General features: G+C 44.9%; 1 protein-coding gene across 1 annotated transcript; it reads right to left on the bottom strand.

The window, feature by feature from the left end:
- Positions 1 to 1,390: 1,390 nt before the first annotated feature.
- On the bottom strand, positions 1,391 to 16,170 carry Eaf1 (ELL associated factor 1). The gene is made up of 6 exons (NM_028932.4): positions 15,878 to 16,170; positions 13,446 to 13,540; positions 10,993 to 11,129; positions 8,796 to 8,986; positions 6,729 to 6,962; positions 1,391 to 4,678 (listed from the first exon to the last, which is right to left on the bottom strand). The coding sequence occupies exons 1-6, from the start codon at positions 15,978 to 15,980 to the stop codon at positions 4,632 to 4,634; spliced, it is 807 nt and encodes a 268-aa protein (NP_083208.1). The 5' UTR covers positions 15,981 to 16,170; the 3' UTR covers positions 1,391 to 4,631.
- Positions 16,171 to 16,175: the final 5 nt, after the last annotated feature.

The following is a 16,175-nucleotide window of genomic DNA, read 5'->3' as shown; positions in this document are numbered from 1 at the left end:
AACCATTGGGCTGGGGGCAGCTTGTAGAAAAGGTGCCTTAACCAGCAAAAACCTGGGTCTTATCTGAGTCTAGTCATAATGACTTAACACCTTGGGAGGGAGCAGGTATTCCCACTCAAGACCTAATGTAGCTGAAAACAAGTCTGTCCTATGGGTGCACAGGAAGCCACCTGGTGCCCAAGCAGGTCTTGAGGCTGAGCTTTGGCCTCTGCACAGTGCAGTTTTCTGCTCCATGGAAGCCCTGTGTTTTGGCATCCTGTTCCCCAGAGTGAAGTCAATTCTGCCTGGCCTCTGCTGCTGAGTCTCCAGTGGTTTTCAACCTTCCTAATGCTGCAGTCCTTTAACATGGTTCCTCATGTAAATTATTTTTGTTACTTCATAATTATAATTTTGTTATTATTATGAATTGTATTGTAAAAAAAAAATCTGTGTTTTCTGATGGTCTTAGGCAATTCCTATGAATTGTTTTGACTCCCAAAGGGGTTTCGGGCCACTCTAGGGAGTAGTAGGTCTCTTTGATGCCTGACCTAACCTAGTTTTAGACATTTCTTCTGCAAATATTAGTCCAGCAGTTAATTGTCAAAGGGTTTTGCAGTGTACTGGGTTTTCCAGGGGTGTGGGAGCTTTGGGGACAGGTTTCAAGTCTACAGCGTGGACTTAGAGCATTTCCCTCCCTTAAGTAGGTCATGCCTTCCTCCATTCCTCCCTGGAGTTGAGAGCCAGCTGCTGTGGGCAACCCTTCCCACACGGACGGATCATGTTCTGTTATAGTAACTGTGGGCACCATGGTCTCTCCTGACTTTCTCAGCTCTGTGAAGACATTTTGGTGTGTGACTAGTTGCTCAATTTGTTGTGTATAGGGGAAGAGACTGACTTGACTACCAGACTAACTTAGCCACCATCTTCATACAACCCCAAAACTGGTTTTCCCGTGGGGTCACGCTCCTCCCCAGCTTCTTAAATCCTTCCCCTAATTCACCCACAACGGTCCCAGACTTCAATTCAGTCCATTGGTTAGGTGTATCTGTGTCTGTCTCAGATGTTTGTTGGGCCTCTCAGAGGACAGCCATGCTAGGCTCCTGTCTGTAAGCACACCATAGCTCAGTAATAGTGTCAGGCCTTGGAGCCTCCCCTTGGCATGGATCCCAGGTTGGCTTGGTCACTGGACTGCCTTTCCCTCAGTCTTTTCTCCATTTTTGTCACTGCAGTTCTTTTAGACAGGAACAGTTCTGGGCCCTGATCCTCATACCTTTTTAAAACCAAAATTCATGTTTTACTTTAGAATGTTAGATCTTCTTAAAGCTGAGGGGAACTTCATGACACAAAAATGAAAAAGAAGCAAGTTAATGCATTAGACTTATGCATAAAGGATTCTTTTTTTTTTTTTTAATGGTTTTAGAGCTTTATTGTAGAATGGCAGGGAGAAAAAGAGAGGTAGAAAGAGGGAGAGAGAGAAGGAGGGCTAGAGATGGGAGTAAGAAAGGCGAAAGCTTAAAGAGCCACATAAAGGATTCTTAACTCTATTTCACATAGATGTCAGTTTAAAATAAAACAAGACATTAAATATATTGCTGACCTTCATTTTTATTTAAATATATTCATCTTGAAAGAGAGTAAACTATACAGAAAATATTTTATATAAATGTAAACATGCATGTCTACATCAGAATTAAGCAAAATAAATTTTTAGGCACAAGATTTTAAATATCATTAAAGGACACAAAGAATCTAAGACAGAAATAACAGGAAACAAAAACACACAGTTCCTAACACTTGAGTTGGTCTTCCAAGCTACTGGTTAAGGCCTGAGTTTCAAAAAGTTTCTGTTCCTTGCCAAGTGGAAAGATCCAGTTTGGCTGTTCTTAATACATATCTATCTACAAAACAATTCTCTCTTAAAATAATTAATAAATATCACACACACAACCAGTCTCTCAAAAGAGGGAAGGACTTTGGAATTTTCAAGTTTCCCTCTCACTCCAGCACGTCACCGCAGAGAGTTATTCTGCTACAGAAACAAGCTAACACGTGGCATTATACGAATCTCTAGTTTATCTGTATTGCATTTTCCCAATGGTTTTCAAAGATTGCCATGGCATCTCTGTAGAATTAGTCCTTCCACCTTGCCCAAGTGAACATTGCATAGAGCAAATTAAAAAAAGGTCATTGACAGATTCGGTAGAGACCTGCATGGGCACTGCGTACAGATTTCCAGCTTTGTCTCAATGCCTGGAATGTTTCAGTTTACCCTCCACCCTTCACTAGTAGTTGTCTCCATCTCTTTCCCAACCAGAGTAGGAGCACCTGCATGTCTAGTTCCGTGATGACAGCCCCTGCTTTTGAGGCACTAATACTAACCAAGACCAGGTAGAATGGTAGTTTGTATATATACCAGGGCTTACCCATAGGTTGAAAGAAATGAAGAGCTTGTGAAATAGGCGCTCTGGAGAGAGGTTTAGAGTGGGTGAAGAGGAGGGGACAGCAAAGGCACAGCGACAGGAAGGAGTCCTTTGGTTGGCACAAGGATACCCCTGAGAAGCCATCTGGGAGGCTACATTCTGGATTTCCAAAAATAGCTTTCTTACTCTAGTGGGGGAAGCAGAAAGAATCACCGGAGGATTTGTGCAGAGAGCAAAACCTGGAGCCATCTACAGAAGGACCTGTGGTGCTGGGTAAGCCGGGTGACTAGATCGTCTGAGGCACAGAAAGCTCAATTTATCAAGCCCAGTGCCACATGCAAGTACTTCCTATGGCAACAGTCCCCAACTGGAATGCCAACACCACAGCTCTGTCTACACAAACCAAGGCTTTTGGAGAAAAGCGGGGCAAGGGGAGACTTAAATAGGCATTTTTAGTTCAAGTTCCTGGAGCCTGCCACAGTCTGAACAGCGAAGAGCAGTAAAAACAGTTCAATGCCCACATCTGGTGACAACTCAAGTCACCCAGTCACAACCCTCACCTTCCCTGAGCTGTCATTACCAAAGAGGGTTGGTTGGTTTGTTTGTTTTTTGGTTTTTCGAGGCAGGGTTTCTCTGTATGGCCCTGGCTGTCCTGGAACTCAGAAATCCACCTGCCTCTGCCTCCCGAGTGCTGGGATTAAAGGCGTGCGGCACCACACCCAGCATTACCAAAGAATTATAAAGCAATTATCAGTTTGCTTTAAATAGGTTCCACCTGCCATGGATCCATAGAGCATCTCCCAGTGGGCTGAGACTGAGCAGAGGGTATGGGTGCACACTCTGCATCTGAGCTTGTGCTGAGACGTGTAGGTGTGCTGCTGGGCAATGGCCCCACCCATCTCAGTTCACTTCAGTCTCTGAGTGGATCAGCTGATCTGTATGGTGTGTCGACCATAAAGCTAATCTATATGACCTACGGCCCCACCAGGTCCAGACCACCTTCCTCCACTATGCAGGAGGAAAGAACAGCATTGTTAATGTCTTAAAGCAGAAAGACAGGGATTTCCTAGGATATATTCATTCAGACCACAGAGATGGGCAGACACATAAGTCACCACATACTTCCTCAATGTGCAACCCTGACTAGTGACCAGTTTCCAGCAAGAACATTTATTTGGAAATGGCACACAGCAAAAGGCAATCTTGTGATTCTCTTCTATAAAAATAACCCACGAGACTGGGAGTCAGGCACCAACAGCAGCACAAAGCAAACAGCTTCTAAAGACTGTTCCATACTGCCCAACTCCTGTCTGGATTCTCACCTGTGGAGCCTTGCTGCTGGCTAATGTGCTCAGAAGTTCTTCACCACATCCCTCTGATTTCTACCCTCTGCTAACATCCTGGGAATGAAGAACCTAGGGATGGATCTGCACAAAAGCAAACACCTCAGATGAGCTGAACGCGCACACACAGCTGGAACTGCCCGAGTCTGAACCCAAGCTGAATGCCAGCAATGCTTTTGTTTTTTCAGAATCCAATAGAAAGTTCCAGGCCAGAGAATCTGAAGCCAGCAAGTGTAATTCAAAAAGAGGAATTCGTGAGCAAGCTTGCCCAGGGACAGTGACTGGCAGTTCCCTGCTGTGTGCGTCCATTTTCCTAGCTGTGCTGGACTGAGCTATTGGATCTCGAGCACACACACACACAACTGACCCAAAGACTCTGCCAAGGTCAACTTCTATGGTCTGGTCAAACTAGGTCACAAACTTCCTTACCACTTAGTATCAACACTGTAAAGTGGTCTTAATGTATTTCTATGACACAATTTGAAGATCTCTTTTCTTTCCATGCCCTTAAAAGACTTGTATTTTACTGATAGAGACCACCCAGGCAAGCTGAGCTGCTCAATCACTGACCTATGAAGATATGGATTTTGAGTATCCTAGACCAGGGTACACTGGTCTGCTTTTCATTAACAATGTTAACCAAATAAAAGAGATTTCTGTTAGTTCTCCTATAGATATACTTAAACTGTGAATCAAGAGATTGTTCAAAAATTACATGAGAAAATCACCCACCACCACCAAGTTAAAGACTGAGTATCTGAGTGCTTCTAGGCCTTAACTCCTATTGGCTCTGATCTGCAACATCCTCCTGTGACATGTGGTCCTGGCAGATGGAGCTGGGTCTTGTAGCATGTTTGAGTTCCAGAAAGCAGATTTGAAAAGCCTGGTGCTAGTCATCACTGTCACTGCCAGACTCACTTAGCTGCAGGTCATTTCCTAGGAAAGAAAACAAAATCAAAATGAAAGCACGGCACTGGTCATTAGCGACTTCCGTGGCTCCGCTGCCTCTCCACTTCCTCGTGCGTTACCTGCAGCATAGCTCACTGTACTTTAATATGCTTTATTTTGCCTTCACTTAAAATACCAAGACTTCCTTAAGATTCTTTGGCTGGCTCAGCTACCACATCACAGTAAGAGATGGTACTTGCTGCTCTTGCAGAGGATCGAGGTTCGATTCCTAGCACAGACATCTGTAACTCCAGTTCCAGGGGGTTCAGTGCCCTTCCTGGCCTCCTCAGGCATAAGTGCATGTGGAGCAACACATACAGGCGGCAAAACACATAAAAGATAAAAAGAATAAATATAATTTAAAAATTAAAAAGGAAACAAAAATAAAAAAACCTTTGCTAATCCAATTTATTAGGCAGGAAAATCTATTTGGCTCACAGAAAAGGCTGGTGCAGTCGCACTTTTGAAAGAAACACTATTTTTATCATGTGCAAAATACAGTTTGGTATTGCTTGTTAGTACTGAAGAGGAGCAACAAAACATGTTTAAATATGTTAATAAATAACAAAAAATACAAGTAACATACAGCACTTGTCAGACTGGTTTACATTAAGTTGATTTTATAATTAGATTATTTTATTTTATGTATATCAGAGTTTGGCTTGGATGCATGTCTGTCCACTATGTGGGTGTCTGGTACCCTTGGAGGTAAGAAGAGGAAGTTGGATCCCCTGGAACTGGAGTGGTTGTGAGCTGCCATGTGTGTGCTGGGAACTGAACCCAGGTCTTCAGGAAGGACAAGTGCTTGTAACCCCTAATCCATCTCTGCAGCTTCATTAAGTTCTTTTTAAAAAAAGCTAAGCACCAAGGAGGCTGAGGCAGGAGGATCACAAACTCAAGGCCAGCCTGGTCCTACACTACCATCCCAAACACCAAAAGAGCTAAGAGGCTTCCATTATGGAAGCTGAGTGCTAGTTACATCTGCCGTACACTAGTCTAATGTCCGCTCTGCCCATCTCTGTCCAAGGCATTTATATTACTTTAAATCTCAAGTTTGAACCTGTCAGCTCTCAGGAAACTCTAGTTTCTTATTTGGTATGTAGGTACCTAGGATTTAAGAGGACTCGACACTAAGCTCACAAAACAGAAATGTGTACAAAAGAGCCTCAGCTGGTATCAGCTGGATGAAAGTGAAAGTCTGTATTTCTAACTTCTAGCCTAGCTTTTCTGTTCCTGGAACCCTTCCAGAGGTCCCATCCCCATCCCAAGGACTTACTTTGTGACTGTGAGGACAGACTTTCTACCCGGGCCTCACTTGTATCTCAGATAGGGCACACCAGGCACAATGCCGAGGTGCCTGAGGTCAGCAGCTGGAGGGGTCGGCAGTGGCCCGAGTGGGTGGAGCTCAGACACGGCCTACACATACACCAAGGCACTGCATGGCAGGAAGGAACTACCCAGCCTGGAATGTCCATGGTGCTGAGACTATTAATGACTGTCTGGGCAATAATGCAGGGTTAACCAGGTCTGCATTCCCACTTCTGCTGCCAGGCCTTCCAAGTTCTTCAAAGGAAGATTACCAGGAGGGAGACTATTCACCATGTAAGAGTCCAGGGAGAGAGCAGAGCTTCCCCACTCTGAAACAAAGCCAACTCTACTCTGGCTTTCCTGTTTTATATCAATTGGAGGAACAGCTACCTAAATATGACAACACTCCTTCTCTTCTCTTGCCAAAGCCTAGGAGGTGTCCAAAGAAGGTAATTAACTTTTAAAGGCCAGGAGGAAGGCAATGGAGGCATATCTTAAACCTGGTATATGGAAAACCAAAGAGCCTACACAATTAAATTTAAGCATTTTGCAGAAGTCATAGCCACAAGTAAGAGGAAAAAGGAAAGGCTGGGAGTTTTGGGCTTCCCCAGTTTGTCTTCATCAAGACCTTTCTTGTGCCCCACTGCCTATAGTTGATAGGTTCTGGCACAAGGCAAAGAAAGCTGCATATGCCCTCCCTGTCTCAGCCCCCAAAGGAGGGCACACTCACTGAGCGTGTTCATGAGCTGAGAGCTTCCTTGGGGCCGGCTGGTTCCATTGGCCACCGCAGGCCTGCTGTTGTAGGGCTGCTGGTGTGAGGGCTGGGGAGGCGAGGCTGGGCCATTGTCTTCGCCTGCGCTGCTGGAGCTGTCGTCGTCACTTCCCGAGGAGCTCTCAGAGTCGGAGGAGCTGCTCCCACTGCTGCTGCTCATCTGCTCAATAATGTCCACCTCGGCCCTCAGCTCTGCAAGGACACAGCTGAGATGACCCAACTGCCGCAGGGGACTTCTATCCTCCCTGCTTCCCAAGGAAGCACAATGAACCCCCAAACCAATAAGAATGCCTACTCTGTCTCCAGAATTGATGGTAATACTGAATTCACCAAAATAAACAAAACGCCTGTTTTAGAATGACTCTTCTGTGTAAGAAACACATCAGGGTTATTCATTATTATTAATCCCTTAAATAAATACTTTGATCTGGGTGTGGTGTGTGCTATAACCTAGCAGTTGGGCACTGGAGTTAGGAAGATTTTGAGTTCAAGACCAGACTGGGCTACAGAGCAAGATCTTGTCACAGACAAAAAACAAAATGTGAATTATTGTGTAAAACCCCAAGAGAAAAAGAATAGAAAAGCATTCATCTAGCCATTGCAAGTCTGAGGATCCTCCTGTCTTTGTTTCTCTCTCTGGCAGAAGAAAGGATTTATTCTGGCTCACGGTTACAGGTCCAGCCTATAAGGGACGTCACCGAGGCAGGAGCTTGACGCTGAGCAGAGGCAGCTGAAGCTTCTGCTCGTGCCAGGGACTCAATCCCAGGGACTGGTGCTGCGTGCTTGTGTGCATCTTCCTCAGTCTAATTTAGACAATCCCTCAGAGCATGCCCAAAGGCTAACTGAGCCTTCACAGGAGTGCCAAGAGGCGCGTCCCTAAGGGCTTCAGATCCTGCAAGTTGACAGCACTGAACACCACAGCTGCTCAACAACGAGATCAATGTCAACGATGGACTCTACGCCAAGGCTGGGCAGCCAGAGTCACCCCGAGTCCTTTCCGACTTCCAAAGAAGACTGTAAATAGCCCCGGCACAGGAGACAAATGGTGAGATGCCACACCCTCTATTTGACTCTCACACATTTGATCATGGCTTCGCTTGTCCTGCATTCTTTGTGAATGTCTACTAGAGGTGAAAAAAACATGTTTTCCCTAATCAATCCAATGTCCCTGAATACATGTAGGACTAACAATACAGCCATACATTTTTTCTGTCCAAACATCATCATGGCCTTACATGGCTTCAGCCCACTCTTGGCCTAACTCCCGTTATACTACAGTGGAAACTTACACAATAGCGTTCTAGAATCAGAGAGGGAAAATAGTCAAGAGGTGCCACAGCTGTTTAAAACTCAGGGTGACTGTGCCTATGAGAAGGCAGATTTCTACAGAGTAAGAAAGGCAAACTCCCAGGAACCAACCTTCAACTCCTGTTTTCTGCTATTAGGGATTGCAATTGTTCCATTAAACTTATAAATGTGAAATATGCTTAGCCCCATAATGCCTAAGAGTCTGGAGGCTAGAACACTCTACCATGTGAGACAAAAACCAAGGTAAACTTGTCTGAAGTTTGCAAAAGAGCAAAAGGCTCACGGCAGACCTCTAAGTCCTTCTGGACCAGATTTCAGTCGATTGGCCTCGGCCTTTCAGGATTACATGCAGAGTCAGCAAAAGAGCATCTTACCCTGGTGCTTGTGCAAGTTCCCTTAGTAAAGCGCTTATATTTGCACATACTGATCAGTAGATGAGCCCAGAAGCAACACACCTAGAATATTCTTTTTGGACTCTACAGCCCTGTAAAGTTTTGGTTGACAGTAACACTTATTTAAACCCTATGTTTCTAAGAAGACAGTCACACTCGAGCCACCACACCTGGACTCATTCTTGTCCAATGATGTCCACAATAAAGTCTCAGTCCTCACAAGCTCCAGAGCAGGGACCTCGGTTAGAACTCTGTATGGTAGCGAGCTCTCAGCTCCAAGATCACCTCGCCCACCCCACACGCTGGCCCGGCTCTGGATCTCTACCTCTTTTGATGTCATCCAACTGGGGCTCAGGTGAGGGGTTATCCTTCAGGGGAGAAGTTTTGGGTCCAGCTGGAGGCTTCGTTGGGGCTCGGAACGGCATGGGTGGAGGTGGAGGGGGTGGCTGTGACGGCTGTGGGGGACGAGCGGGCTGCTGCTCCATTCGAGCTTGGATTTTACTGCTTCCCTCAGCTCTGAAATAGACATCACATCAAGAGGCAAAGCAGTATTGCTCAGGATGACCAAGCACACAGGCAGCGTTTGCAGAACCAATGTTCTTTCCAGGTGACTGAAAATCTAATTGTTTAATTTCACCACAAGAATGCACTCAATGTCCATATGTCTACTGCATCCCAGAACTGAACTATGCATCAGTGATGCAGAGTTGGTGAAATGACTCTGCTTGCAAGGCGCTCACCCTAGAATTCAAGATCCTTTAGCTGCAGCCTTCCAAGAGCTAAGATTTCAGATGTGCCACATCTAAGCTCAGCAAGGAGATAAAACAATGTGATCAAGCATTTTTACAGACTTAAATTCAATATAAAGTTGTAATAATAAATATACAAGTTTCTGGATAAACTGGATTATGAATTAGCCTAATGTTTCTTAGCTAAGCATCTACACAAATTCCCTAGACGTCTCTGCAGGTCTGACCTAGTAAGTCTTGAGATTCTGTGAGCACAACAAATACCCTAGAGGTATGGTGATAGTCCCCAATCACAGAGTAGATAGAGGACGGAGCACCAATGGGTATTCCAGGAGTAGCACATTTAAAACAGACCTTGATACAAACCAACAAAGGAAAGGACAGAAAGGGGTACCATGGGCACTTCGCCTGAGGTGAGGGCTTAGATCTCGAAGTCAAATTAGATAAATCACAACTTCTGTAACCCCCAGTCTCCAAAAGAATAGCACTTTTCTACGACTACTGGAAAAGATTAGGTGTGTTACACCTAAAACATACTGGCCCACGATAATCTCAATAAATGGGGGCTGTTTCCTTTTCTAGAGAAATGAGGGAAAGAAAAACAGAAACAGACATCAAGCTGCAATAGTCTCTTAAAATCTAATTAGTGTTCTGTGAGAAGGAGGGGGAGGGGAGGACTGAGAGGAGAGGAGGGAGGGGAACTGTGACTGGGATGTAAAAAAAAAATATACACACACACACACACACACATATATATATATATTTTAATGAAGAAAACCCCCTCTCTTTAGTGGACTTGTGATTTTGCTCAGTGGTGAGGGCACTCGCCTATCATGTGCAAAGCTCTCTCTCTGCATTTGATGCCTAGTGCCCTCCCCGACAAAAACCTTAATCATTATCTTACAATAATTATTGTATTCCAGTTATAGAATATATTGACTTTCAAATAAACTCTAATATTGAATGAACCCAAAAGTTCACTATTTTAAAAGTAGGAAAGGTTTTTTTTTGGTTATTGTTTTTAAGTTTTTAAAATTATAGTTGTATTTATGCTAGGTCTTCTACCACGTGAGTCCTGAAGACTGAACTCAAGTCATTAGACTTGGTGGCAAACGCCTTTATTCACTTAGCAATCTTGCAAGACCACTGTTATTTGTTTTTGTTTTGACACAGGGTCTCCTGCAATTCAGACCAGCTTCAAAGTCACTCTGCAGCTGTAGAGGGCCTTGAACTCTTGATCCTGGTGCGCCAACTCTCCAGTACTGCACTTACAGTAGGACCCACCATACATAGTAGACGACGTTTCATTTTGATAGTATAGGCACATCAAATATATCCTAATTTACAAGCAGTAATTTAATAAGGTCATGCAATTATTATTTTGTATTTTTCAGTCTATACATATAAACTGAATCCCCTACTTGATAGTATAAGAGCAGTTATGAGTCTGACAAAATTGGCTCAATTATAAATACCCTGTTCTCCCCAAAGGCTTCATGTTTTAGCTTTCAAAAGCATTATTTCTTTTTACTGTATTTGAAAAAAATGTACATTTTATTATTGATGTATCTGAGACAGGAGTGGCTAATATTACTGATTGAACACTAATGAGCAAGGAGATGTTCACACTCTTATAAAACTGGACTGAATGCCATAAAGATTTCGAAACACTTAAGGCTATTCTTTAGGAGAACGGGCACCTGCCAGCACAGGAGACCCCGGTTTCAATCCCTACAGTACAAGAGGAAGGGAGAACGCGGAGGTTGGCCATACCTTGTCTTCTTGACCTGAATGCTGCTGCTCAGCTTCTCCAGCACATACTCTCCAGTGTCGTGGTTAATAATGAGCACACAGTCTTTCTGATAGGGCCGCTTGTTCCCTTTGAACACCGTCATTGGCGGCGTGGACCCCTGTTTGCCACAAAAGTATAAGATAAATACACCAATTACGAACGGTCCCCTAATCCATCATCAGACCTGCGCAGAAGGGGCAGATGACTGATCTCTGTCTGACTCCCCCAGCTTTCCAGGCAAAAGAAAGGAGCAGTTATAGTAAGCACCTGGTTTTAGGGATTCAAGAAATAGAACATAAAAACTTTAAGCTACTAGGCAACTCTTTACTAATGTGGGCAAATAGTTCAAAGAACAGCAATGCCCAAACTGAGGACAATTCACCTTGCCCTACACTACACAGAGCTATTACTAACTGGTTAGAGGAGGGAGTGATCTTTGTATTTCTTTGTAATGGAAGAGCCCAGGGCTTCCCCTTCATGCAAATAACCCAGGCAGCTTTCTCCAAGGGTGGCCAGCCCTTCAGCTGAGTGAGTGGAGCCCATGTTACTTAGCCATCACCCCAAGCCTTTCAATGGCTCCCATGCTGCTCGCAAGGCAAAGGATAATGAATTTAAGGCAGGGCCTGACCCCACCACCCATCTCTGGGCTCTGAGGTCTTTAGGAAGTAAGAGGCTCTTTTTCCTGCTTCAGGGCTGAAACTGGCCTTCTGCCTGCTATATTTTGACACTATGTAAATTACTCGATCTTCTGTTAAGTTCAAATAACTCTTCTCTGGTTTTCCACAAGTGTTTATTTTGGTTTGGTTTTGAAACAGGGTCTCACGTAGCCCATGCTAGCCTTATACTCTCAACCACCTTGCTTCCACCTCTCAAAGGCTAGGATTACAGGAAAGCATCGTATCCAGCAGCTACTATATATTCCTATATTTAAATTCCAGACCCTAAGCTGCACAACATCAGGAAATGTACTCATTTGGTTTAAAGTTAATTCTTAGAGCCCACTAATGGGCTCCTACACTGGACACTGATTTAATATTTGTTAAATATAAGATTTAACTTGTTGTTCAGAATTTATAGAAGCACAAAACAAAACAACAGCAAACTAAATTGCTTGGCTCTTCAGCCCCTTAACTGCACAGTAGAAACTTAAGTCTGAAGGGTGCATAGGGACCATGTACCTAACCCCTTCATTTTTCACTTGGGAAACTCAGGTCCAATGGGAGATGATGTAATCTTCCATGGGCAACATGTAATGAAACAGGAGTTCAGATGAAAAGGCTGTTCCCTCTGCTCCAGGGCTTCCAGGTTTGCTGCAGTCTGCACTCTGTCACCAGTTACAGAACTTGCTGTGTCTGAGGACAGAGCCGTGACACGTACTAAGGAGCTTTTCTAGTCTAACTGTTTTCTGTTTATTTCTTCTGTGTGTGTGTGCATGTACACGTGTTTTCTCGTGTTTTCTGTGTGTGGGCAGAAATAGGTACAGGTGCATGTGTGTATCTACATGCACCTAAAAGCCCAAAGCTGACATCAGGCTCCCTCCTCAATCACTCTCCACTTTTCTTTTTTGAGGCAGGTTCTTTTGCTCAATCCAACTAAGTCTAGCTAGACAGCTTGCCCAGGGGATACCATGTCCTTATCTGTGACTGTGGGCTCACAGCAGCTGCCATGTCTGCCATGGTTTTTACATGGGTTCTGAGGCACCCAAACTCCAGTCCTCCTGCTTGAGTACTTCATTTCCTCAAGCCATCTCCCCAGCCCAAGGTGTCGTGAACGCAAACACAGGTCTCCCTTCTGTTTTCCTTTGGCTGAACTGGGAATTGACCCTAAGACCTCATGCGTGCAAGGCAAGACCTCTATCACTGAGCTACCACCCCAGACTCACAGTGCTGCCCTGAAGAGAGCCTTACAGTACAAAGTCTTTTCTTCCAAGTCTTTGGTGCAGCTTTTAACTGAGTTCTTCACCCCTAAATTAGCTGAGTGTTCCAAACTTTGGTTCCTGCCTAGGACCATCAGCCTGCACCGGATCCCTTACTAAATATAGAGATGTCACTCTGGCTCCTGGCCTGCCTTCTGGCTGTTCTATGTTCAGGAGCTGCTATTGCTATGCAGGGCACATAGGGCCCTTTTCTCCAGAACTGCTTGGGATAAGTGTTATATATGTCTAGCAAAGGGGCCACTGTCTAGACGGAACCTTGCCTACTATACTATATATTGGACAGAGATGGGGAGTAAAGACTAGAGACAAAGAACTACCTAAACCAAGTCCCAAGACGCATGAGTAAGAACCCATCTGACTCCTAAATTCCTTTTTTACTTACGTTAGCTCTCTAAACATTTAAAATAAATAAATAAATAAATAAATAAATAGAAGGAAATTTGAACTGTAAATAAAACACAAGGTCGTTACATTAGATCAACATTGGAAACAACTTACAGGGATGTGTGGCAGCGTAATGGTGACTTCATCTCCTTTGCCAACCTGGAGTTCTCCTTCACAGGAAGTGTCTATTGATGCTGGCTTAAAATCGTCTAAAAGGAAACAATGGATATTTCCCACTGGGTGGCTGAAAATGAAGACTTCTTGGGCATTTTAATTTCAGATTAAATAAAAGCAGTTGAGAATGCCTTTATGTGCCTGTATATGCACAGGTACATGTGTACAAATATCTGCAGGTACCTATGGAAGACAGCTTTAGATAATCTCTTAAGTACTATTTGTCTTGGTTTTTTTGACCAGGGTCTCTCATTAGCCTGGAACTCACTGAACAGGCAAGGCCAGCTGGCCGGTGGGTCCCCAGTAATCCTTCTGTCTCAATATTTCTGGCACTGAGATAGGAACTGTTTATCCTGTGGCTCCTTTATGTGGATTCCAACCCGGATATTCATATTTTCATATCAAGTACTTCACAGACTGAACCAACTCCCCAGCCCTCTCATTTACAATTCTAAAAGACTTTGTCATAGAAAACTTCATATGCTTCATTCACGGTAATAATGAGCCCCAAATGCTCTCACCCAATAGTTATCAACTCAGAAACACCTCTATATACGCTGCCTTCAACTATACCATCATTTAGTACAGGGAGCTGAAACTTATATACTCTCTGAAACTTACACTCTCTTATGTTAATGTAAGACAATCCCTTCTTCCAAGTGTCAGGCACACAATTAACATCTCACCATCCATAATAAGGTAATACCAGAACTGTGTATATAAAAACTGTGTGTATAAAAGCAACACAGCAAACATTCTTTTTTTGGGGGGGGGGGGAGGAGGGTTCGAGACAGGGATTTCTCTGTATAGCCCTGGCTGTCCTGGAACTCATAGACCAGGCTGACCTCGAACTTAGAAATCTGCCTGCCTCTGCCTCCCAAGTGCTGGGATGGCGTGCAACACCTCTGCCTGCTTTCAGCAGACATTCTTAACTATAAATCCTACATAAGACACAGCAGGCCACATGAGGTTGGCCTCTTTTTGCACAGAAATGTTCTAAAATAGAACATGCCACATTCAAGTTCTCATTTTGGTGGGGGAAAAAAGTCTGGCTATGTTCAGAAGCAGACTGGCGAACTCCAGAAATTACCCTGCTTATTCTTGCAAATTACACTTACACAATAGGAACAGCCATTTTACTTCGCACCTGACTCAAACTGCAGGCCAGGAGCACATGTGCAGAATTGCACTTAAACTTACACTGCTCTTCTGTGGAGGAACAAATTAGTCAACTGGGAAATGACAATCTTATCGTTTCCCCAGTACTGTCTCTCTGCAACAGCTGAGTCTGCTGTGGGTGCAAAGCACAGATGCAGCTATGTGACAAGAGGCCACACAGAGATGGGACTTTAATATCTAACACACCCCCCTGCCTGTGTGTTGAGTCACATCGATTAGCTCCCATGACAAAGCAGGTCTTAACCCACACTAACGCTACCGGAAACCCGACGCCTGTGATTCACAGGGATGTGCTTGGTTTGGTCAGCCATGTCCTGACTCAGGACACACAGTGGCAATACCCCTTTCAGAGTCTATAATCACGTAGGAAAGGGCCCAACATAATGACTCTTTCCACATTCCTTATGCTGCCTTCTTCATTTTCCAAACATAGATCAGGCTTTAATTTATGCCAGATGCACAAACTCTAATTTTATTCTTCACCCACAAGTGAGTTGGCCCAGAAGTTAAGGTGAAGTAGGTGACATTAATCTAGCTAGGTATGGTGGATCAGGTCCATATTTTCAGCACCACAGAAGCTGAGGTAGGAGGACTGCAGCATGTTCAGCGCTGGCCTGAATTATATAGTAATTTCTAGGCCAGCATCACTAGTAAGACTGTCTCGAACAGCAACAACAACAAAATCAGTGTCATAAGCAGAGAGGAAGAAGAAACCTTATGGGTGGCACGAAGAATGCAGGTTCCCTGGCTGTGGAGGAGACCAAGAGCAAGGGGAAAGGAGCAAGGGAAGGAATGAAGTAAACGACACTCGTAGCAAACGGAAGACTTTTCCAGGGCAAGAGCCCTGATGGAAGAATTCGACAAAGAGAACGGGGACACAAGGGAGGAGAAATGGGCATCGCTACTAAAGGAGAAAAGTTTGGCTTAAGGGCTGGGAAGGGGAATTTGAAATAAAGGGGCTATGACTTTCTGAAGTGGTATTTGAGACTGTAAAGTAAAAGAATAGTTGGCAGCAATCAGAGGTTTGGTTTGGGAGAAGAGATTTCAAAGTAAAAGAGCAGATCGAAGTTCCAGAGGCTAAGGGATGAGAGGTAAGGAAAGCGACGCTTTCGAGCCGGGATTAGCCAGGGGAGTCTGGGCTTGCACGTGGCGGCCAGGGAGCCCCAAGTGAACCTGGAGGGGCGCTCACTCACAGCGAATCGTGTGGAAGGAGGCCCGCGGCCGCTTCTCGAAGCTTTCCCCTAGCCGCAGACAGTGTTCCTCCCGGTCCAGCAGCGGGTTCGCCGTGCCGTTCATGGCCTTGCACTTGCCCGGCACCCGGATTGGAGCTCTCCTCGCGCGGCCGCAGTCCCCCCGGATCCCCGCGCAAGCGGCCCGCAGGACCGCGCTCCCGGGACACCGCTCCGGAGCGCGCACTGAACCAAGTCCGCGCCCACCCGGGGCCGGAAACCAATCTACTCCGCGTCTCGAGAGACTCTGCGGAAGTAAGGC

This window comes from Mus musculus, chromosome 14 (assembly GCF_000001635.26).
Source record: "Mus musculus strain C57BL/6J chromosome 14, GRCm38.p6 C57BL/6J".
NCBI lineage: Eukaryota > Metazoa > Chordata > Mammalia > Rodentia > Muridae > Mus > Mus musculus.
This window is presented reverse-complemented; position numbering and strand designations above follow the sequence as displayed.

Coding starts and splice junctions, on each gene's coding strand:
- Eaf1 (NM_028932.4), bottom strand. CDS start 15,980: ATGAACGGCACGGCGAACCCGCTGCTGGACCGGGAGGAACACTGTCTG. Junction 13,541..15,877: donor CTCCTTCCACACGATTCGCT/GTGAGTGAGCGC, acceptor GTTTCCTTTTAG/ACGATTTTAAGCCAGCATCA. Junction 11,130..13,445: donor TTACGCTGCCACACATCCCT/GTAAGTTGTTTC, acceptor TGTGGCAAACAG/GGGTCCACGCCGCCAATGAC.